This window comes from Elephas maximus, chromosome 9, assembly GCF_024166365.1.
Source record: "Elephas maximus indicus isolate mEleMax1 chromosome 9, mEleMax1 primary haplotype, whole genome shotgun sequence".
NCBI classification, from domain to species: Eukaryota; Metazoa; Chordata; class Mammalia; order Proboscidea; family Elephantidae; genus Elephas; species Elephas maximus.
This window is the reverse complement of record NC_064827.1, coordinates 15509625-15534191: the sequence shown is the minus strand read 5'-3', so window position 1 is coordinate 15534191 and position 24567 is coordinate 15509625. Positions and strand designations below refer to the sequence as shown.

Genomic DNA, 24567 nt, shown 5'->3' with positions numbered 1-24567 from the left:
GTCAGGCATCAAGCTGGGGGCTTCTCCTGACTCATGTAGCTGCAGGGGCTAACAAACTCAAGATCGGCAGGTCAGATAGCAGACTGCTGGCTCACAGGCTGCAGAGGCTGATGAATTCCAAGATTGGTAGATAAGCTGCTAGTTCACGTCCCAGGAACTGGAGATCAGATGATGACAAGCCAGATGTAGGATCCAGAGTGAAAGCCTTGCTGGAACATCCATTTATATACTGGAGGCAGGCCACACCCCCCAAGGAAACTCTTTCAATTGATTGGCTACTCATAGCAGATCTCATCATGGAGTTGATTACATCATTCATAACTGCCACATTAGATCATTACAAACTACATCATAACTGCCAAACCACTGAGAATCACGGCCCGGATAAGTTGACACAAAACCTTAACTATCACAATCCACCCCTTGTCAACTTGGCACCTATACATATCTCCTTAAAACATATATAATCTTTAAATAAAGACATTTATAAAGTCATACTTGCACATAACATGCTACAACTAACATGCGTACAACCAAATACATACTAGGTCTGTTTACATATTATATTTTATAAGTGAACAAAACAAAAATATTTGATGCACACATACAAGGAATAAATACTCATAACAATTACAGTCCTTGTTTCTGCAACTGGTCATGTGGTCCTAACTCATATTTAGAACTATCTTCTTCCACCACCCATTCCGTATTCCCTTTACTCCCAGCAAGCACCTCAACTGGTGATGGTTTTTTGCCTTGTGAAGTGACCCAAACCTTCATTCCTGAAGGGTCTCAGCCATTAGTAGTTGTGTCAGAATTGGGTGGCTGTAGTTTTCCATTGACTTTAATCAGAGGATATGGTAGTACCAAGAGACACCCTAAGGGATCTCCTGTATATACTCTTTTTTACCTCCATTATGTAATATCAATCTGATTTCCTCTTGTTAACCAGGAATAATCACACCAGCAAATATGGTAAGTCCCTTCTTTGCCTGTTGATCCAAAGGCATGAGAAGCCCAAAGTGGCCAGGTGGCATTCTTAACTTCCAGTTCAATGGAATCAGTGATGTGTCTCTAGGTGTGTCTTAGTCATCTAGTGCTGCTATAACAGAAATACTACAAGTGGATGGCTTTAACAAAGAGAAGTTTATTCTTTCACAGTCTAGTAGCTTACAAGTCCGAACTCAGGGTTTCAGCTCCAAAGGAAGTCTTTCTCTGTCAGCTCTGGAGGAAGATTCCTTGTCATCGATCTTCTCCTCATTGAGGAGCTTCTCAGGCACAGGGACCCCAGGCCCAAAGGAAGCACTCTGCTCCTGGTGCTGCTTTCTTGGTGGTATGAATCCCCAAATCTCTGCTTGCTTCCCTTTCCTTTTATCTCTTGAGAGATAAAAGGTTGTACAGGCCACACCCCAGGGAAACTCGTTTTACCTTGGATCAGGGAGGTGACCTGAGTAAGGGTGGTGTTACAATCCCACCCTAATCCTCTCAACATAACATTACAATCACAAAATGGAGGACAACCACACAATACTGGGAATCATGGTCTAACCAAGGTGTCATATATTTTTGGGGGGACACGATTCAATTCATGACAGTAATACTTTCTTTTAATGATGGAGTGCTGCTGTGCACATCTGACTTATGACTCTGTGGGTCAGATGACACCCAGTTCATGTTGGGAAGCTCAGGCCACATGGTGACTTGGTGGCCCATGTTTAAACATTCAGTCTCTACTAAGGCCCAGGAACAAGCCAAAAACTGTTTCTCAAAAGGAGGGTGGTTATGTGGTTATCTGCAGAGGTTGGCAGCATTTTGCTCCCAAATCCTAAGGGTCTGCTCTGTGATTCACCAATAGGGGCCTGCCAAAGACTCCGAACAGCATCTCTATCTGCCACTGTCTCTTCAAGCACCATTGGATCAGCTGAGTCATACGGCCCAAGTGGCAGAATGGCTTGCACGGCAGCCTGAATCTGTTGCAGAGACTTCTTTTGTTCCGAGCTTCAGTCAAAACTAGCAGCTTTTTGAATCATTTGATAAATAGGCTGAATTAACACACTCAGATGAGTGGTCTGTGGCCTCTGAAATCCAAAGAAGCCCACCAGGCATTATGTATCCTTTTTGGTTGTAGGAAGGGCCAGATGCAACAACTTATCCTTAACTTTAGAAGGAATATCTCGACACGCCCCACACCAGTGGACCATGAGAAATTTCACTGAGGGGCAAGGCACCTGAATTTTTATTGGGTTAATTTCCCACCCTGTATGATTGGAATCGACTCAACGGCAATGGGTTTGGTTTATTTTTGGTTTAGCACACAAATGTCTTACCAAAAAGTTCAGTCATTGATATTTCTTCCTTACTAGGTCCAATCAGCACAATGTCATCAATGTAATGGATCAATGTGACATCTTGTGAGAGGTGATCAAGGACCCTGCAGACTAAATTATGACATAGGGCTGGAGCGTTGATATACCTCTGAGGTAAGACAGTGAAGGCGTGTTGCTGGCCTTGTCAGCTGAAGCCAAGCTGCTTCTGGTGTTCCTTTGAAACAGGTATAGAGAAAAAGGCGTTAGCCAGATCAATAGCTGCATACCAGTTACCAGGAGATGTATTAATTTGCTCAAGCAATGAAACCACATGAGGAACAGCAGCTGCAATTGGAGTCACCACCTGGTTAAGTTCTCAATTATCCACTGTCATTCTCTAAGATCCACCTGTTTTTTGCACAGGCCAAATAGGCGAGTTGAATGAGGATGTGATGGGGAATCACTGCCCCTGCATCCTTCGAGTCTTTGATGGTGGTAGTAATTTCTGTAATCCCTCCAGGAATGTGGTATTGCTTTTGGTTTATTATTTCCCTAGGTAGGGGCTGTTCTAATGGCTTCCACTTAGCGTTTTCTACCATAATAGCCCCTACTCCACATGTCAGGGATCCAATGGAGGTTTTCCCAGTTGCTGAGTATGATGTTTATTCCAATTATGCATTCTGGAACTGGGGAAATCACTATAAGATGGGTTCAGGAACCCACTCGACCCATGTGAGACAGACATGAGCTAACACTCCATTAATAAGTTGACCTTCATGCACCCCCTACTCTGACAGGTGGGCCACAGTGACATTTTGGGCCCCTGGAATTACTGTTGATTTAGAGCCGATATCCACTAATCCCCCAAAAGTCTGATTATTTCCTTTTCCCCAGTGAACAGTCATTCTTGTAAAAGGCCATAGTTCTCTTTGGGGGAGGCTGGGAGAAAGATTAACAGTGTAAATTTTTGGCAGTATAGTAGGGTCCTTCCGCAAGGGGACACAGCCTCCCGTTCATTCAAGGGGTCGTTGGCCTGTAAACGCACTCAATTCTAGGAATCTGGTGATACGAGTTGGAGTACCATTCACTGATCTAGAATTTTTCTGCTTGTACAGATCAAATAAATACTTAGTAGATTTCCCATGTATTTTACTCCTAGGGACACCATGACTAAGTAGCCAACGCCATAAGTCCATATGAATCAGACTATTTCTGATTACTGCTTTGACTCTGCTGTTCATCATGGTAGCCAAGCCCACCTTGTCTTTGTCAATTGAGTGCTGCCACTTGGCCACTACAACCATGAGACCCAACCAGCCCCATTGTAGTTAGGTGTCCTAATCCAGTTAGGAAGGCTCCCACTGTCAAATCTGACTTACATAAAATAACAATCACAGCAGTCTTCAAAGATGCTGTAGCTCCCTTCGCAAATATGTTCCTTACTATTGGGGTAAAAGGTGTGTCCTCTGGGCGCTCCATGTGTGGGTCTAACCTGATAAATCCACTCTAACATGCCATTTTCCCTAAGCCTTTGGATACTTTCTTTTCCAGTGTACCAAGGCAGGGCTGGTACTTGAGTATGATTTAGTGTAGGCCACCACATAATCCCTGATTCAGCAACTCAACCAAATAAGCTATTAGATCCTTTTCTAACCTCTTTAGCTGAAACACTGAGTGAACAATCTGTGCTTAGTGGGTGCATGTCAATAAACTCTGCTGATCCAACTTTACGTTCCTTGCACCATTATCCCACACCCTTAATAGCCATCCCCACACATATTCCTCAGGTTTCTGTTTCTATATATAGAAAAATCAAGCAGTTCTTTTGGAATGTAGTGTACCTCCTCCTGGGTCACACTTTGTACTCAACCTTTTGGGGCTTGCTGGGACTTGAATTTAGTCATAGCAAAAATTGGTGGTGGGGATGTGTTCTGAGTACATTCAGTGATGTTTTGTAAGGCATTTGTCCCAGGGCATGCCCCAGGCAATGACTCAGATGCCTCCCCAGGCAATGATGAAGACAAAGGCTCTTCAAACACAGCTGGGTTAATCTAATCAGATGGTGGTGGATGAGCTAATGTTTTTACTGAGGAAGGTGAGTTAGCAGACAAAAATAGAGTAATCTCTTCAGATGGGAATGCGAGAGCTGGTTCTGTTGCCAGGAGTGATTCTATGGAATTTAGGGGCTCAGGGTCCCCAGTTTCCTGATTATCTGCCCATATGTCCCCATCCCAAGTTTCAGGATCCCATTTTTTCCCAATCAATGCCCTCACATTAACTTCAGACACCATTCTAGATTGGGAATTCAATTGGCATTGTAATTCAGCCACTCTTACAATAAGAGTCTAGGTTAGAATTTTGGCAGTATCAGTCCATTACTTCAAGAAATAAAGCTTTCTTTCAGGGCACAAGTGGAAACTTTGAGGTCATTTATGTGGTGCTTGAACTGTGACTCTGAAGCCCTGAGCCCATCTCTTTCTTTCACCACTTTGTCTAGAGAAAGTAGGACCAACTAACCAGCTTCATTATACTTCTCATTCTGAAAAAATTGTAGAAAACTATTAAACATGCAATTACCCAGAGCCTAGCCTCTTACCAATTTTTGATCTATTGGTGGTCATATTTTGTGTATTTCTATTGCCACCTCACACCATGGATTAGCAGTGACCACTTTAGTACTGGAACAAGAGTCAGCAATATCTTTAAGACTAAGCAGACTTGAGAATCCATTTAGAAAACTCATCCTTACAAATTTGTTTTTGTAGAACCACTCATGGTACCAAATGTCTTAGGCTGAGTTTGCTAGAGAAGCAAAGCCAGTGAAGTGCATGTATGTGTATAGAGAGAGAGAGAGAGAGAAAGAGAGAGAGAGAGAGAGATTTATCTCAAGGAAATGTCTCACGTGGTTGTAAAGGCTGGTAATTCCCAAGTCGTGGGTCAGGCATCAGGCTGGAAGCTTCTCCTGACTCACATAGTTGTGGGGGCTGACAAACTCAAGATCAGCAGGTCAGATGGCAGGTTGCAGGCTCACAGGTTACTGAGGCTGATGAATCTCAAGATTGGTAGGTAAGCTGTTAGCTCACATCCCAGGAACCAGAGATCAGATGGTGAAAAGCCAGTTGCAGGATCCAGAGTGAGAGCCTTGAGGAAAACCCATTTATATACTGGAGGTAGGCTGCACCTCCCAGGAAACTCCCTTTTGACTGATCTGCTGCTTATAGAAGATCTTATCATGGAGTTGATTACATAACTGCCAAGTTAGATCATTACATAATTGCCACATATATCATAACAGCCAATCCACTGAGAATCATGGTCCAGGCAAGCTGACACACAACCTTAATGATCACAGGTGGCATTCTATTTCCAGAGCATGGAAGTATGGCATGTAACATGTAGTTCTGGCAACAGAAAGAATTCCTGGCTCATCCTCCATTTGCCTTACTTCCTCTTCTTTCCTGCCCATCCAAGGGGACTTTCCTTGTACACTGCCTCCTTGAGCAATCTGAGGGAAGACACTGTTGTAAAGGTGCTTTCCAGCAGCCTCTTTACTGAATAATCCTCCTAAGGAAGTTATGCCCCACGCAACAGTTAAGAATGCAGACTCTAAAATCAGATATACCCCAAAAAACCCAGTGCGATCGAGTTGATTCCGACTCACAGCGACCCTTATATAAATCAGATATATCTCTGAGTTTAAATCCCAGGTCTAAAATTATTAGTCTATAAGACCTTGGACTTGGATATACCATGGACTACCAGAAGAATGAACAAATCAGTCTTGGAGGAAGTACGGCTAGAATGCTCCTTACAAGTGTGGATAATGAGACTTCATCTTGCTTACTTTGGACATGTCATCAGGAAAGACCAATTGGTAGAAAAGGACACCATGTTTGGTAAAATAGAGGGTTATGAAAATGAGGGAAACCCCAATGAGATGGATTGACACAATAGTTGCAATAATGGGTTCAAACATAACAACAATTGTGAAGATGGTACAGGACCAGGCAACATTTCATTCTGTTATACATGAGATCACCAAGAGTGGGCTGACTTAAAGGCAATTAATAACAACAACAAGACCTTGGATGGTTTATGCAAGCTCTTTGTGTCTCGTTTTCCTATAAGGCCAATGTTGCTGTTGTTGTTGTTAGGTGCCGTCGACTTGATTCTGACTCATAGTGACCCTATGCACAACAGAACAAAACATTGCCTGGTCCTGAGCCATCCTTACAATCATTGTTATGCTTGAACTCATTGTTACAGCCACTGTGTCAATCCACCTTGTTGAGGGTTTTCTTCTTTTCTGTTAACCCCGTACTTTGCCAAGCATGATGTCCTTCTCCAGGAACTGATCCCTCCTGACAACATGCCCAAAGTGTGTAAGACGAAGTCTCGCCATCCTTGCCTCTAAGGAGCATTCTGGCTGTGCTTCTTCTAAGACAGATTTGTTCATTCTTTTGGCAGTCCGTGGTATATTCAACATTCTTTGACAACACCACAATTCAAAGGCGTCAATTCTTCTTTGGTCTTCCTTATTCATTGTCCAGCTTTCACATGCATATGATGTGATTGAAAATACCATGGCTTGGGTCAGGGGCACCTTAGTCTTCAAGGTGACATCTTTGTTCTTCAAAACTTTAAAGAGGTCCTTTCCAGCAGATTTACCCCCAATTTTTTTTTTTTTTTTTTATGTTGAGGTGCAATCCATACTGAAGGCTGTGGTCTTTGATCTTCATTAGTTAGTGCTTCAAGTCCTTTTCACTTTCAGCAAGCAAGGTTGTGTCATCTGCATAACACGGGTTGATAATGAGTCTTCCTCCAATCCTGATGCCCTGTTCTTCTTCATATAGTCCAGCTTCTCAGATTATTTGCTCAGCATACAGATTGAATAGCTATGGTGAAAGGATACAACCCTGACGCACACCTCTTCTGACTTTAAAACAATCAGTATCCCCTTGTTCTGCCTGAACAACTGCCTCTTGATCTGTGTAAAGGCTCCTCTTGAGCACTATTAAGTGCTGGAATTCCCATTCTTCACAACGATATCCACAATTTGTTATGACCCACACAGTCAAATGCCTTTGCATAGTCAGTAAAACACAGGTAAACATCCTTCTGGTATTCTCTGCTTTTAGCCAGGATCCATCTGATATCAGCAATGATATCCCTGGTTCCACGTCCTCTTCTGAAACCACCCTGAATTTCTGGCAGTTCCCTGTCGATATACTGCTGCAGCCGTTTTTGAATGATCTTCAGCAAAATTTTGCTTACATGTGATATTAATGCTATTGTTCTATATTTTCCACATTTGGTTGGATCACCTTTCTTGGGAATAGGCATAAATATGGATCTCTTCCAGTCGGTTGGCCAGGAAGCTGTCTTCCATATTTCTTGGCATAGATGAGTGAGCACCTCCAGTGCTGCATCCGTTTGTTGAAACATCTCAACTGATATTCCATCAACTCCTGGAGCCTTGTTTTTCACCAATACCTTCAGAGCAGCTTGGACTTCTTCCTTCAGTACCATCCGTTCTTGATCATATGCCACCTCTTGAAATGGTTGAACATCGACTAATTCTTTTTGGTATAATGGCTCTGTGTATTCCTTCCATCTTCTTTTGATGCTTCCTGCGTCGTTTAATATTTTCCCCATGGAATCCTTCACTATTGCAACTCGAGGCTTGAGTTTTTTCTTCAGTTCTTTCAGCTTGAGAAACGCCGAGCATGTTCTTCCCTTTTGGTTTTCCATCTCCAGCTCTTTGCACATGTCATTATAATACTTTGCTTTGTCTTCTTGAGCCGCCCTTTGAAATCTTCAGTTCTTTTACTTCATCAATTCTTTCTTTTGCTTTAGCTGCTCGACGTTCGAGAGCAAGTTTCAGAGTCTTTTGTGACATCCATCTTGGTCTTTTCTTTCTTTCCTGTCTTTTCAATGACGTCTTGCTTTCTTCATGTGTGATGTCCTTGATGTCATTCCACAACTTGTGTGATCGTCAGTCACTAGTGTTCAATGTGTCAAATCTGTTCTTTAGAAGGTCTCTAAATTCAGGTGGGATATATTCAAGGTCATATTTTGGGTCTCATGGACTTCCTCTGATTTTCTTCAGTTTCAGCTTGAACTTGCATAGGAGCAATTGATGGTCTATTCCACAGTCAGCCCCTGGCCTTGTTCTGACAGATGATATTGAGCTTTTCCATTGTCTCTTTCCACAGATGTAGTCAATTTGATTTCTGTGTGTTCCATCTGGCAAGGCCCATGTGTATAGTCACTGTTTATGTTGGTGAAAGAAGGTATTTGCAATGAAGAAGTCGTTGGTCTTGCAAAATTCTATCATTTGATCTCTGGCATTGTTACTATCACCGAGGCCATATTTTCAAACTACTGATCCTTCTTCTTTGTTTCCGACTTTCACATTCCAATCGCCAGTAATTATCAATGCATCTTGACTGTGTGTTCTATCAATTTCAGACTGCAGCAGCTGATAAAAATCTTCTATTTCTTCATCTTTGGCCCTAGTGGCTTGTGCGTGAATTTGAATAATAGTTACATTAACTGGTCTTCCTTGTAGGCATATGGCTATTATCCTATCACTGACAGCGTTGTTCTTCAGGATAGATCTTGAAACGTTCTTTTTGATGATGAATGCGACATCATTCCTCTTCAAGTTATCATTCCCAGCATAATAGACTATATGATTGTCTGATTCAAAACGGCCAGTACCAGTCCATTTCAGCTCACTAATGCCTAGGATATGGATGTTTATGCGTTCCATTTCATTTTTGATGATTTCCAATTTTCCTAGATTCATACTTCATACATTCCATATTCCTATTATTAATGGATGTTCACAGCTGCTTCTTCTCATTTTGAGTCACTCCACATCAGCAAGTGAAGGTCCCCAAAACTTTGCTCCATCCAAGTCATTAAGGCCAACTCTACTTTGAGGAGGCAGCTCTTCCCCAGTCATCTTTTAAGTGCCTTCCAACCTGGGGTGCTCATCTTCCAGCACTGTTTCAGACAATGTTCTGCTGGTATTCATAAGGTTTTCACTGCCTAATGCTTTTCAGAAGTAGACTGCTGGGTCCTTCTTCCTAGTGTGTTTGTCTGGGAGCTCAGCTGAAACCTGTTCCCCTGGGTGACCCTGCTGGTATCTGAATACCGGTGGCATAGCTTACAGCATCACAGCAACACACAAGCCCCCATAGTACGACAAACTGACAGACACGTGAGGGATAAGACCAATGATAACACCAAATTCACTGAGTCATAGACCCAAAAGAAGTGTATATGTGTGACACAGTGTTTATAATGAAATAAGTGCCTGCTTTATTATTTTTTAAATTTTTTTATTATCACTTCAATAAGATATTATCCAGAATCCTTCCCACTTGAGTCTTCTACTCCTCTTTGATGTACTAATGTCAGAATTTTAAAAAGCACTAGATGACTACATTATGGCCCCAATTCTTTCTTTCTAGTCTGCAGTGACTTGTCTGTCTGGCACCACCATGTACTGCTACTCAACTCAGTATCTTGGGGGTCATCTTGTTGTTGTTAGGTGCTGTTGAGTTGGTTTTTACTCATAGCAACCCCATGTGACACAGTAGAACTGGCCCATAGGGTTTTCTAAGCCATAATCTTTATGAGCTCAGTGGTTAAGAGCTTGGCTGCTAACTGAAAGGTTGGCAGTTTGAATCTATCAGCTGCTGTCTGGAAACCCTACAGGGCAGTTCTACTCTGTCCTATAGGGACAGTATGATTTGGAATTGACTAGATGGCAACGGAATCTTTGTGAGAGCAGATTGCCAGGTCTTTCTCTTGTGGAGCTGCTAGGTGGATTTGAATTGCCAACCTCTCAATTCACAGCTGAGCACTTAACCATTGCAGCACCAGGGATCCTTTAAAACCTACTCATTTCTCATCCTGAAAGTGCAGTCCATTCCCAAGTCTTGTTAATTCTCCTCTTAGATACTTTCTGGATGATCCCTCTTCTTTCCACCACCCTACTGCCATTACCTTAATTCAGCTTCTCGTCATTTCTTCTGATAATATAGAAGAGCCTCCTTCAAAACCCCACTGCTATTGAGTCATTTCTGACTCAGTGACCCTATAGGACAGAGTAGCCCTACCCTGTAGGCAGAGTCAGATTAACCACTAAACAGGGTATGCACAGGCTTACCGTTAGCAATGTAATTGTGTTTACTTACTAATCTGTGGTGCGCAATTTCACATTGGTTTCATCAAATCTTTGATGTGTTGAAAAACAGGTGACATTGTGCACTACAGTGCCTATCTTGCTTATTGAGTAATCAGTTCCTGACCATCCTGTGTCTAAGGTTGTAAATCTTTAGAGAAGCAGACTGCCACATCTTTCTCTTGTGGAGCAGCTGGTGTGTTCGAACTGGAAACCTTTCGGTTAGCAGCTGAGTGCATAACCACTGCACCACTAGGGGTCCTATAGAGCCTACTTACCGGTGTTTTTAACTTCTAATCTTGCTTCTTTCTGCTTCATCCTTCAGTTCTCTTGGTGGAGGACATAAACCTTGGAGTCGCCCTTGACTCCCTTCTTCTCTCATCCTACAACTGATTCCTTCACAAGTCCTGTGGGCTCTTCCTTTGAATGTATCAGAATCTGATCTCTCAACACCTCCACTGCTTCCATATCAGTGTGAGCTGCTATCATCTCTTGTATTTATTTCTGCAACAGCCCTACACCTGTTCCCTGTGACTCTAACCTTGCTTTCCTACAGTTGATTCTCAACAGACCAGCCAGAGTGATTCTTTAAAAATATACCCCAAACCTTCCAATGGCACACTCAGAGTACAGGCAGCCCCTGGGTTATGAATGAGATCTGTTCCTAAGTCTGTTTTAAGTAAATTTGTTGGTAAGTTGGAATAGGTACATTCGGTTCTTACTTAGCATCAGTTAGTCAAATGCTTGTCGTAGTTACAGTATATATTTTACCTTTCAGTGCATATAAAACACTTAAGAAACACTTCCAAATATACTAAAACATCTTAAAAATAATAATGCAGTACATAACAAAAGTGGGTTCATTATTACGAACCATTGTGTTTAACTCAAATTTTTAACAGAATTGGCTTTATGTCCCTCAGTTCTTCAATATGAGTTATCCATATATCAGACGTTCTGAACCCAGGACTTAACTGTAAAATCCGAAGTCCTCCAAGTGCTCAGGCAAGAGGGTCTCTGTCTTGGAGTCCCTGCTTTGGAGGGTTCCAGCCTCCTGCTATGCCCTTCCCCACCGGGAGGTGTTTGCAGAAGTGTTGTCTGAAGCCCCTGTTTTCCTTTCCTCCCCCAAATCACACCCTTGGAATTATCTGCCCAAATGGCCCTGAACTTCATTCCAGGCCTGCGTGGCCTCTTCCCCAGATCCATCTCCCCGAGGGCAAAGCGTGCTGCCAGTGTGCATAACCCCACACCTAGACACGCCTTCTCTATGGTCTCTAGTGAGGTTGCCTCGTGGAAAATTGCAACAGCACCACTACTCCTGGCATTCCCAGTGCTCCTTACCTGTTTCTCTTTTATTTCCCAAAGCGCTCATTACTGTCTAACGTACTATACCACTTACTTGGTTGTAATATTCATTGCCTTTCATTTTCCATAAGAATAGAAGCACGAGGCAGGTGGGGAACTTTGTTTTGTTCACTGCTATGATTTTTTTTTTTTTTAATGCCTCCAACCCCTAGAACAGTGTCTGGCAGTAAGCAGACATGCATTAGTGTTTACTGACTTGAATACCGCTTTAGCCAGCATGTAGAATGCTCTCCTGAATAATTAAATGTGACCATGTCACCCCTGCTTAAAAGACTTCAGTTGTTGTTGTGAGCTGCTCTCGACTCATGGCAACCTCATGCACAACAGAACGAAATGATGCCCACTTCTTTGCCATCCCCATGATTGGTTACCAAATGGACCACTGTAATTCACAGAGTTTCCATTGGCTGATTTTTGGAAGTAGATGGCCAGGCCTTTCTTCCTAGTCCATCTTAGTCTGGAAGCTCCACTGAAGCCTGTTCAGTGTCATAGCAACATGCAAGCCTCCACATAGCTTCTTATTTACAAGATCAAGTTCTCCTTAGGGTGGCCTGTAAGACCTTGCCTGTTCTGGCCCCTCCTCCCTCAGCCACACAGAAATACATGTGCTTTCCACGAAGAGGACCTCACAGCTGCTTTGAACATTCTAATCCACCTCTGGTCTCATCTTATTTTTTCTTATCTTATTTTTCCTCTACCTCAATTTCTTCGTGAACTTTAAAAAATCATATCACATCACACATACCTCTGTAAGTGACCTTATATTCTACTTTCCACACAAGTGTGTAAACTTTTCCTAACTGCTCCAGGCTGTTTATCCCTTCTGCCTCAATTGTGCCTGCTACTCATCTCTATCATAACACTTAATACGTACCACCCCCCCCAAAAGAAAACAAAACAAAAAAACAAACCCGTTCCTATTGAGTTAATTCTGACTCATGGGAACCCCATGTGTTACAGAGTAGAACTGAGCTCCATAGGGTTTTCTTGGCTGTAAACTTTATGGAAGCAAATCACCAGGCCTTTCTTCCACAGTGCCACTGGGTCAGTTCAAAAGACCAAGCTTTCGGCTAGTAGCCAAGCGCAAACCATCTGTGCCACCCAGGGACCTTATACTTGTGTCTCTCCCGCCCAGAACAAAAGCTTTTTGTATTTAATTAGATTCAGTCTGTATGCTGAGCAGATAATCCAAGAAGCTGGACTATATGAAGAAGAACGTGGCATCAGGACTGGAGGAAGCCTCATTAACAACCTGATATGAAGGTGACGTAACTTGGCTTGCTGAAAGCTAAGAGGACTTGAAGCACTTACTGATGAAGATCAAAGGCCACAGCCTTCAGTATGGATTACGCCTCAACATAAACAAAACAAAAACCCTCACAACTGGACCAGTAAGCAACATGGTGATAAATAGAGAAAAGACTGAAGTCATCAAGGATTTCATTTTACTTGGATCCCCAATCAATGCCCATGAAAGCAGCGGTCAAGAAATGAACCAATGTATTGCACTGGGTGAATCTGCTGAAAAAAGACAGCTTTAAAGTTTTGAAAAACAAAGATGTCACCTTGGAGACTAAGGTGCACCTGACCCAAGCCATGGTATTTTCAATTGCTTATATGCATGTGAAAGCTGGATAATGAATAAGGAAGACCAAAGAAGAATTGATCATTTGACATATGGTGCTGGCAAAGACTACTGAATATACCATTGACTGCCAGAAGAATGAACAAATCTGTCTTGGAAGAAGTACAGCCAAAATGTACCTTAGAAGGGAGGATGGCAAGACTTCGTCTCACATATGTTGGATGTGTTATCAGGAGGAACCAGTCCCTGAAGAAGTTCATCATGCTTGGTGAAGTAGAGGGTCAGCAAAAAAGAGAAAGACTCTCCACGAGCTGGTTTGACACAGTGGCTGCAACAATGGGCTCAAACATAACCAACGATTGTGAGGAAGGTGCAGGACTGGGCGCTTTTTTGTTCCATTGTACGTAGGGTGGCTGTGAGTTGGAACTGACTTAATGGCACCCAACAACAACACGTTTTCATAAACATTTGCTGAATGGACAAAGAAATGAATGTTTACATGCTTAATAATTTAGCACCACACTCAGGAATCTGAGATTATTGGCTCTCAGTTGGCTTCTTCCTATATCAGAGAAGCAAAAGCCTTAATTTGGTTGTTAATTTTGGCCCAACATAAGAAAGACTTTTTCGTCCATTAGAGCCACTCACAATGGAGTTGGCTACTAATCAGGTGGGGAAGTCACCATTCCTGGAATTGTTTTAGCAAAAGTTGCAAGCTGAAGTAAGAATCTCTACAAGTGGTAGAAAATGATCCCTTTTCAAGAGTGATATTCATTTACAAGGTTCTCACCCAGTGGAATGTTTCCACAGGTATCTCAAGACCCTCACTAGCCTCTCTCAAAACCTGGTCAATTTGGACAAGATCCCGGGGCTTCTTCTGGGTTCCTTAGGAAAACCACGTTTTCTGAGAGAGCAAGTTCTTGGAACCTTTCAAGTTAGGGAAGAATGAGCTCTTTTATACTTTGGCAGGCAAGGCCAGAATGTTTATTTAGAAAACTCAGGTAGTGCTTTGGGAAAATTAACTAACTCATTGCATCATTTACAGAGCATCCATGCATAAGGACCTTGTGTGGCTGAATGGGCATCATTATAACTCTTCTCTAGGAGATAAATGAGCCTGGTCAAACAACTGTGCCACCTTGTTATTCTTCCCTTTTAAATTCACTTTCGTTTTGGATAGGAACAGCTTACTGCCATTCACTTTCATCTTAAATGTATACACCTCATGTACGTGTTTGTTTTGCTAGAGAGTTCCTACCAAGCAGAGTGCTCACTGTGGCTAACTTTATATCAGGCTTCTAATTAATGCCTTGCAATTTGACCAGAAAAGGTAGTTTTCAAACATGTTATCAGTTTACCTGAGTTTCTTAACCTCTGGATAATTCTTAGTGAAATTCTGGGTAATTGTGGATAATTCTGCCTGTCTCTGAGAATGTTGTAGTTGTTGAGTTCAAGTCACAGTCTGAAACTGAGCAGAATGGCCCAGGATCTAAGATTTGTGAACATTTTCCAGTGGCTCCAGGAGCCAGGAGGGTCCCCTCGTTGAAAGACTTCCATCTTGAGAGTGAGAAGCAGACTGAGCCACTCTTTTTAGATTTGTGGAAAGCCCTGCTCAGGTTACTGCCTTGCTTTGTGGAAAGAGTTCTGGAGCAGGCACCAGGGTTCACGAGTTCCAGTCCTTGCTCAGAGACTCACTCTCTTCTCTCTGTGAGAGAAAGTGTGAACTAAATGACTCCCAAGGCTCCTTCCATGTACCGTCTATGCAACCATGGGCCCTGAACAGCCAATCTTAACCATTTTGTTCCAACTTGACAGGTAACGTTCATATACATCACTCAGATATCCAGATTTTGATGAACCATGAGTGTTTTTATTTTTTAAGATATTAAAACAGGATTATTTGTAATGACCACAACTATTACTGGCAAATTGGTAGCAGTTAATCACCAGGATTTAAGGTAAAGATATGTAATACCTGCCTTATTTCAGCTGAAATCTCTTTTTATTCCTTTCCTTTAAAAGGCATTTTAGAAAGTGAGTAAAATGACATCATGGAGATAACAAATATTAACAAAAACAAAAAAAGGGTTTAACTTAAGAATGTGTGTATATGTATATATAGGAGGCCCTGGGTGGTGCAAACAGTTAAGCGCTCGACTACTAACTGAAAAGTTGTCGGTTTGAACCCACCCAGAGGCACCACGGAAGAAAGCCCTGGTGATCTGCTTCCAAAAGGCCACAGCCTGGTAACCCCTGTGCAGCTGTTCTAGTCTGCGCATGTGGGGTTGCCATGAGCCATAATCCACTCAATGGCAGCTGGTTTTTGGTGGTTTTACATATCTACAAAGCCAAACTTTTGATAATTTACAAAATAATGTGCAGAGTAGCATAATCTTTGCTGCCCGGTTTCTGACAGAGCCAGTGGCCAGAAAACAGAAGTGGAAGCAGCCGTGTTCTTATCTAGGGAGTAGAGGACCCAGAGAGACCCTCAAGGGTTTGTGGAAATGGTCAACTGGAAGGTTCCTACTTCTGTGGGTATCCTTTTCTTCTTCTTTCTTTTCCCCCCTTTTTCCTTTGTTGCTATCTCCTGCCCAAGAATTTAAACTCCATGAGGATAGGGATTTCTGTCTTTGTTCCTTGTGATATCCCCAGTACCACACGTAGCTCCTGGAACATGGTAGGTCCTCATCCATAGTTGCTGAATAACTGAAGCATCCTCCTGTGATCCAAAAGCCATAAATGGCCCTGATAAAACCTCTTCCAACATGGTGTTATAGGGAGGCGGTGGAAACTAGAAATGAAACTGTCTAAGAGCTAGGTCTCTTGACCAAACCACAGGCAGTAAACAGATGTGCTTGCGGGTGCTTGGGCAAAGTATATGAAGAAAAGACATTTTTGGTAAGAAGTTAGGAGTGACTAGGCCTAGAGTCATCTAGTTCACCCCTTCTCCTGTAGAGAACGGACAGTGAGTCTCCGGGGCATAAAGAGTTATTACTTATGATGGTGACTGATGATCTTTGGTCTAAAATCCCATAAATTCCTAACATGGCCATTCCTTTCACTAATCCCACTAAGATCTCACTGGGTAAGAGCCTACCCAGTCTTTAAGACTCATTAAGGGCCACCTCCTTCATGGTTCCTTCCCTGACTCTTCCAAGCAAATGTTTCCCACTCCGTTGTACCTCTCAGGGTACTTCCTGTGTGCCTTATATTTAGTGGTTTATACTCAAATTCTCCCCATAGCAGACTTTTAGTCCTTATTCTCTTTGTTTTCACATAAGAAGCACTGAATACAAATGTTTTTAACTGTATTAGGAAGATGGAGTCCTTGGATGGTGCAAATGGCTAATGCATTTGGCTGCTAACTGAAAGGTTGGAGGTTCAAGTCCACTTAGAGGTGCCTCGGAAGAAAGCCATGGTGATCTACGTTTGAAAAATCAGCCACTGAAAACCTGAAGGAGCACAGTTCTACTCTGACATACATGGGGTTGCCACGAGTCAGAGTCGACTCCATGGCAACTGTTTTTTGTTAGGAAGTTAACAGCTCTCCAGAGAAATCAAGAAGACTTCCGTAAATTCTGAGAAGAGGTTTGTAAGCAGGAAATGAGGAAAACTTTTCCAAGAAAATTTGCAATAGGATCAAAGATCACAGCAGGTGCTGGCAGCTTCACTTCTTGGTTCCTGAAACCAAAAAAAAAAAAGAAGCCTGTGCCATTGAGTCGATTGCAACTCATAGCCACCCTATAAAAAAAAAAAAAAAATTTTTTTTTTTTTTCTATAGGACAGAGTAAAACTGCCCCATAGGGTTTCCAAGGAGTGGTTGGTGGATTTGAACTGCTGACCTTTTTGTTTAGAGCTGAGCTCTTAACCACTGTGCCTGCAGGGATCCTCTTGGTTCCTAGAGGACTCATTTCTTGCTATTTCTGCTGTCTGCTGAAATCTGAGAACTGTAGATGAAATGAAATTTCTGTTGCTACAGCTCAGCTGATAACTGAAAGGTTACCCATCAGTCGCTCCATGGAAGAAAGATGTGGCAGTTTGCTCCCATAAAGATTACCAAAAACCAAACCAAACCCATTGCCATTGAGTCAATTCCAACTCATAGCGACACTATGGGACAGAGCAGAATTGCCCCATAGAGTTTCCAAGGAGCACCTGGTGGATTTGAACTGCAAACCCTTTGATTAGCAGCCAAGCTCTTAACCACTAGCCACCATTACAGCCTTGGAAACCCTCTGCAGTTCTGCTCTGTCCTGTAGAGTCACTGTCATGGATTGAATTATATCCCCCCCAAAATGTGTGTATCAACTTGGTTAGACCATGATTCCAAGTATTGTGTGGTTGTCCTCCAGGGGCAGAGTGCATCCTTTGGACATGGGGTCTCTGTGCCTGAGAAGCTCCTCCACCAGGGGAAGACTGAGGACAAGGACCTTCCTCCAGAGCTGACATAAGGAGAAAGCCTTCCCCTGGGGCCGACACGCTGAATTTGGACATGTAACCTACCAGACTGTGAGAAAATGAATTTCTCTTTGTTAAAGCCACCACTTGTGGTATTTCTGTTATGGCAGCACTAGATGACTAAGACAGTCACTATAAGTTGGAATTGACTGGACAGCAATGGTCAGTGAGTTATAGTAATGTATAGTGGTTTTAATTATTTCTTCTTATTTTTCCCAAAACGTTTACTCGGTATTTACTAGTTTTCAGGTTCTAGTATACAGAGACGAATAAGATGCAGTCAGTGATTTTAAAGAATTTTCTGGTCTGCAGAATAATAACCAAGATCTAAACACTCTATGGAAATGTCTTGAGAATCCTAGCAAATACTTCATTTGTATAACAATCATCATCATAAAGGGTCATATTTGCAAAGCATGTTATTCTTTGCCAAACATTGCCAGTCATTTCTCATTTGACTTCTCTGTGTCCCTAAGTGTCTAGCATAGGCCTGGGTGCCTATAAAGACCTCCACTGAATGCATAAGATATGCAAAACAGTGAAGACACTGTTTTGGAGCTGAAGACAGAGATTGGAAGTAGTAGTGTTTTAACATAATTTGAATTTGGATGCCTTTGGGCATTCGAGTCATGCAGAGTTGCCCCAGACTCTACCATTCCCGATTGTCACACCAGCTGGATTCACATACTTTTTTTTTTAGATGTAGAGATCAAAAATTTATTGCTACAGTGACATTTGAAAATAAGTATTTAAATGAATTTACTTTGTTCTTCATATATATATTTTTCTTATTCAGTATTATCACCAGAGGATCACATTTATTGCCTTTTTAAAACGTTTATTTCATTTGTTGCTGAGAAAATATACAGCAAAACATGCACCAATTCAACAATTTCTGCATGTACAATTCAGTGATGTTGATTACATCCTTCAAGTTGCATAACCATTCGCACCCTCCTTTTCTGAGTTGTTCCCCCTACGTTCCTATCTAATCTTTCAAGTTGCTATTGTCAATTTGATCCCATATAGATCCTAAAAGAGCGCAATGCTCAAGACAGACATTCTTTACTAGTTAAGCTATTGTTTGGTTTAAAGAAGACTTCAGGGAATATTTTTGGTTTAATGTTTAAAGATTATCTCAGGGGAATAGGGGGCATTCATCTAGCCTCAATGGATCTAGACAGTCTGGATTCCATGAGTGGATTCAGATACTTTTATTACCTATCAGTCCCTATAGTTATTGGATTTTTCAGCGGGTTTTAGGTAGATGAGGTAGATGAGTAATCTTTCAGTATAATTATTTGATCCCCAAACCATTTGCAGCATAGATAAAAAATCTGTAGACTTAGGATGCTATTTTACTGAATTTAGTGGGGCATGTAAGTTCAAATTGCACTTTGATTTTGTAGTCAGTAACTGAGTAAAATTAGAAGAAGCCCAGGAGAGCCAAAGTACGACCTTGAGTATATTCCATCTGAATTTAGAGACCATCTCAAGAATAGATTTGATGCATTGAACGCTAATGACCGAAGACCATTCAAGTTGTAGAATGACATCAGGGGCATCATAGATGAAGAAAACAAGAGGTCTTTAAAAAGACAGGAAAGAAAAGACCAAAATGGATGTCAGAAGAGACTCTGAAACTTGCTCTTGAATGTCAAGTAGCTAAAGCTAAAGGAAGAAATGATGAAGTAAAAGAGCTGAACAGAGAATTTCAAAGGGCAGAGTACTACAATGACACGTGCAAAGACCTGGAGATAGAAAACCAAAAGGGAAGAACACACTTGGCAATTCTCGAGCTGAAAGAATTGAAGAAAAAATTCAAGCCTTGAGTTGCAATATTGAAGGATTCTACTGGGAAAATATTAAATGACACAGGAAGCATCAAAATAAGATGGAAGGAATACAGAGTCACTAATACCAAAAAGAATTGGTCAACTTTCAGCCATTTCAGGAGGCAGCATATGATCAGGAACTGATGGTACTGAAGGAAGAAGTCCAAGTTGCACTAAAAGCATTGGTCAAAAACAATGCTGTAGGAATTGATGGAATACCAGTTCAGATGTTTCAGCAAACGGATGCAGCCTTGGAGGTGCTCACTGGCCTATGCCAAGAAATTTGTAAGACAGCTACCTGGCCAACCAACTGGAAAAGATCCATATTTATTCCTATTCCCAAGAAAGGTGCTCCAACAGAATGTGGAAATTATTGAACAATGTCATTAATATCACATGCAAATAAAATTTTACTGAAGATCATTCAAAAGTGGCTACAGCAGTATATCAACAGGAAACCGCCAGAAATTCAGGTCAGAGTGAGAAGAGGGCATGGAACAAGCGATTTCATTGCTGATATCAGATGGATCTTGGCTGAAAGCAGAGAATACCAGAAAGATGTTTACCTGTGTTTTATTGACTATGCAAAGGCAATCAACTGTGTGTGTTACTGCAATTTCGTGGGTCAGAGCTGCCTGCCACAGATAGCCAATTCCAGAGACAGGGTTGAGGTAAGTAGCAAGAGCTTTAATGTGTATTGATATATAGGAGGCAGAGGGGAATGATCTCCTCCAAAACCTGTCTCCCCCAAACGGAGACTGGCTCAAAGATTTATAGGACAAAATCACTGGTTTCAGAAACTTGTAGAATGTCATCTCTCCTGGGGTGGTTCTGGTGATCATGGTCCCAAGGTATCTCATCTGCCCAGGGGGTGACTGGTCTCCTGGGGCAATTTCAGTAGTCATAAGATTTTCTTAGGTCATAGCATTTGTTTTTACAGTCTGAAATGGACATTGGTCATTAGTAAAAATTCGACAAGGAAAAAAGAACTGAGGAGTCAAGAATAAGTTTAGAAGAAAGGAAAATGGCATAGGTCCTGTTCGTGTCATGGCCGAGCAGCCTGTTCCAAACCCCCCTTTTTGTTATGAGTTTCTCAATCTGGGGAAACAGGGCGTTGAGTCTGTCTAGCTGTCTCCTGCTGGATGGGGATGTAGAGCCCTAAAGGTTAGAGGAGTGGAACCCTCGTGCTGTCTGAGCTAAACTATTATATCTCTGTTGTATCTATATTGGCCCTTTATTGGTCTGTTGTCTCTCCTCTTGATGGGAGCTGGGTTGAAATTCCTGATCAACCATCAACTGGAGATGGAACTTTTGAATCACTTGAAATGACTCTACCCTTCAGCAAGGCACACGCCAAGACACATAAGCTTGTTTAGAAAGAGAAACAATGCAAGCAAAAGTTAAAATAAAAATTTATAAAAGGGCTAGAGCAAAAACAATTCTTAATACCTCTACAGATTTATTTTTATGATACTTATTTACCAGTCTTTGTTTTGTCTCTTGAACAGCCACTTAAGTCCTTTAACTGGTCCATATATTCAAAAAGGCAAAAGTGGGAAGCAAACAAGCATGTTGCTAGCTCCATGTCTGTCCAAATCTAAGGAATATTATATAATAGGCAAGAATGGGAAAACGGATAAGCATGTTGCCACAGCCATGTCTTTCCGAGTCCTAAGAATCAGGTACAAAATGAGCAAAACCATTGAAAGTTTCACCTTTTCACAGATTGGCTAAAAACTGTGATCTTACATTTTGAATTTCCTTTCTTAGTAATCATTGGTACAGGTTTCAGTAACTGACAGTCAGGAGGGTCTTCACTGGTCCAGAAATTTTTCTACTCACTAAATGCTAATAGAAAAAGATAAGAGTGGGAAGTCTTTTGTTTTCTAGCTAATGTGAAAGATTCTCTAAAAAAATATTTTCTAAGATTATCTTAGTTATTGTCTTTATACCTCATGGCCCAGTTGATGTGTCCTTGAGAGTCCTTGTGAGCCCAGCTGGGTCACATTTTCTATGTTCAAGGACAGAGAATAATGTCTTAAATCATTCTATTTTTTTGTTTTGTTTTTGTTCGGAGATTGGAGATAACACATTGATGATCAATTCCTGGACATAGTTGAGCTCCTAGATGGTGGCCATTGCAGGCTTTTTAAACTCACGGTGCTGGTTTTCCACCAGATACCATCTGGTTCTTCACCAGGATCTTAAGCAAAGCAAAGTTCTCATCAATTGCAGACTCAATGTACATCAACATTTTAGCCCAAGGCTTTTCTTTTGTCTTATATGCAGACAAAGAATATTACTATTCCTTGCAATGATTTAGCCCATGTACTTATTCTTGATGGTGAGACAGATAGGGTTAACTGTGCTGGCGGAACAAAAGAGCTGTTAAAAGATTACCATCTAAAAGTTGGGTCAACAGGAACCACACCCTGTTAACATGAGGCAAGGTTGAAATGACCCATGAATTACAGTCTCCTTAGTGTTTTTCTAGTCCCTTCCCCCTTTACAGGCTCTGCGTGGGCAGAACGAAGTGTGACTGCTGTTTAACCTTCCTTAGCCCTCTGAAGATGGCGATGTAGTGCTGAAGATCAGTGTGCTTGTGCTATATCCCATAATAAGTGATGCCAAGGGCTGCCAAGAGGACTCCGACTTGAGTATCAGCGGGGTCCATGTTGTATTCCAGATGCGCATGCAACCTAATTAACATGCACCACCATTCTGAGAAGTACCCACCCCTTGAAAGAAGCCCACTAAATATTCATTACTCTATTGTCTCCACCAAACCCATATAAGCCCCGGCCTTGCTTCCCTTTTCAAGTCAGCCTTTTGGAGAGGCTTAGTGCCCCGCTGATCCTTTTGCTTGACTCAAGCAAAATGAAGCTTGCTGAACATAAAGTTTGTCTTTCGAGTGTATTCTTACTCGGGAAAAGACAAGGACCCTTTGTGTCAGATTGGCTATTGGTAATAATGGTAACCAACCAAATAAAACTACAAACTATACTTGCTCGGGCTAATGAAAAAATCTCAATTCTATTTTGTTATTTCATGTCACCTTGGCTTAATGAGGTGAGAGGTCACTGTTGTGTTTCCATCCCTCTAGCAATTTCATCTGTTATTTGTCCCATGGTAATTGATAAATTTCTTAAAAGATTTCACTAATTCAACTATACTATAAGGAATTAAATCTACCAACCGTATCCTGAGCGTTGGACCAATGAGATTTCTTCTGACTCCTTTTGTAATGGGTAACAAATTAACATTTATCTTTCTAGTATTTATTAGCCTCATTACTATGAATATCTAAAGATAAGCTTAATACTCTCAAAGTGCATTGTTCATGTATTTGCCAGTAATCTAAACAAGAGATTGCTCACGTAAATTCACTATCAGTTGGAAAGTGATCAGATAAATTAGTTTAGTTGAATCTACCACACAAAAAACATATTCCCATAAAGCACAGAAAATTTTTCTAGAGAAAACAGAAGGTTTAGAAAAATTTATATGTGACAAACAAGTTTCTATTAAAGAATACATGATTAGCAAGATAATACAGAATGGACTTTTCCTGTTGGAGGTCTCCAGTTAATCTGTCTAAAACATACTAAGTGTTTTTCCCAAGGGCAAGCTGCCCCTCCTTGGTTTACCTATTAACAGTCATGGGTCACTTTTTCAGAATCAGGAGTGGAACCTAAGACAAACTGGAGTCTGAGCCATGAGGTCGATCTCTTCTGAGAACCTGGTTTCTTTAAAATACATAGTTTTCTGTATAGCAAGAGGGTGACAGTCTGACTGCAAACATTAGACAGGTATTTCATACAGCATTGTCTTGAAGACTGATTAAACCGATTACTGATTTACCCTAAACATAACTCTATTTTCGGATCTTCGGAGTCAGTTTCTCAAAATAGACTGAATTCTTTTTTAAAAAAGCACAATGCCCAGAGCAACATAGTCTTGCTAGTTTATCTGGACAATTGTTTGACTTGGAGTGGCTCCAGGAACTAGTTTTTCCTCAAAGCTTGAGGTTCAAAAGGACACCCAAAGGCGATGGCCTCTGTAGATTGCCCCAGCTGCTATGAAAGCCAGAAATCTGGATTCTAGGAGAATTACAACTCTTTTATGGTTCCCTCTTTTGGATCATGATCTTATTATGGAATCTTAGATAAAAAATGTTCAATAAATGGTAATTGGGCACTATGTGGTTTTTAAGATCTCAGATACTATACAGCAAATAAGGAGGAAAAATAGAAACACTAACAAATAATGTTAGGCCCATTGTCTGAAATAACCAATGAAACCATGACTGTAAGGTCTTTGCACCAAGGAAACAAATCTCACGAACTGTGTGTTTATGCATAAATAGCATCACTAACTGCTCTTCACATGGCTCAACAGCACCTGTATTCTGTAAAACTTAAGACTGCATATTAATATAAACACAGCAACATTTATCTGCTAAGGCACGAGCTATTCCTTGAGAGAACTAATAGGAAAGCTAATGTTATTCTTAGTTTGTAAAATCATAGTTCAAATTTTAGACACTTTTCTGGTTATGATATTTATAACTTTGTTAAGTTTGTCAACAGGAACTTCTAATTCAAGAGTTACAATATTTAAACCCACTAGTTAGATAATTTAGGAGAAAAGAGGAAAATGGTTTCTTATATCCAGAAAGTAGGACCTTAAAGCATTTCTTATTTCCAGAAAGAAAGACTTAAACACATCAGCAATATTTTTTACATAAAACCCATAGTATCATTGCATTTACTCAGTCTTATGAAGTTAATTTCTGTTCCAAATGACCTGGATTGACCGCAG

General features: G+C 41.3%; 1 protein-coding gene across 4 annotated transcripts in view; it reads right to left on the bottom strand.

Moving 5' to 3' along the window:
• The window catches only part of PDCD1LG2 (programmed cell death 1 ligand 2), an 81528-nt gene that overhangs the window by 41569 nt on the left and 15392 nt on the right, over positions 1-24567 (bottom strand). For 2 of the 4 annotated variants that reach the window (XM_049895848.1, XM_049895851.1), the window contains exons 1-2: positions 5209-5438; positions 2328-2541 (exon numbers count right to left, since the gene is read on the bottom strand). The exons of 1 other annotated variant lie outside the window; for it this stretch is intronic. In XM_049895848.1, coding sequence (XP_049751805.1) covers positions 2328-2343 — 16 coding nt within the window. In that variant the 5' untranslated portion in view covers positions 2344-2541; positions 5209-5438. Of the gene's footprint in view, positions 1-2327; positions 2542-5208; positions 5439-24567 lie in introns of those variants that run through there. One more of the 4 variants, XM_049895850.1, reaches the window with a different exon arrangement.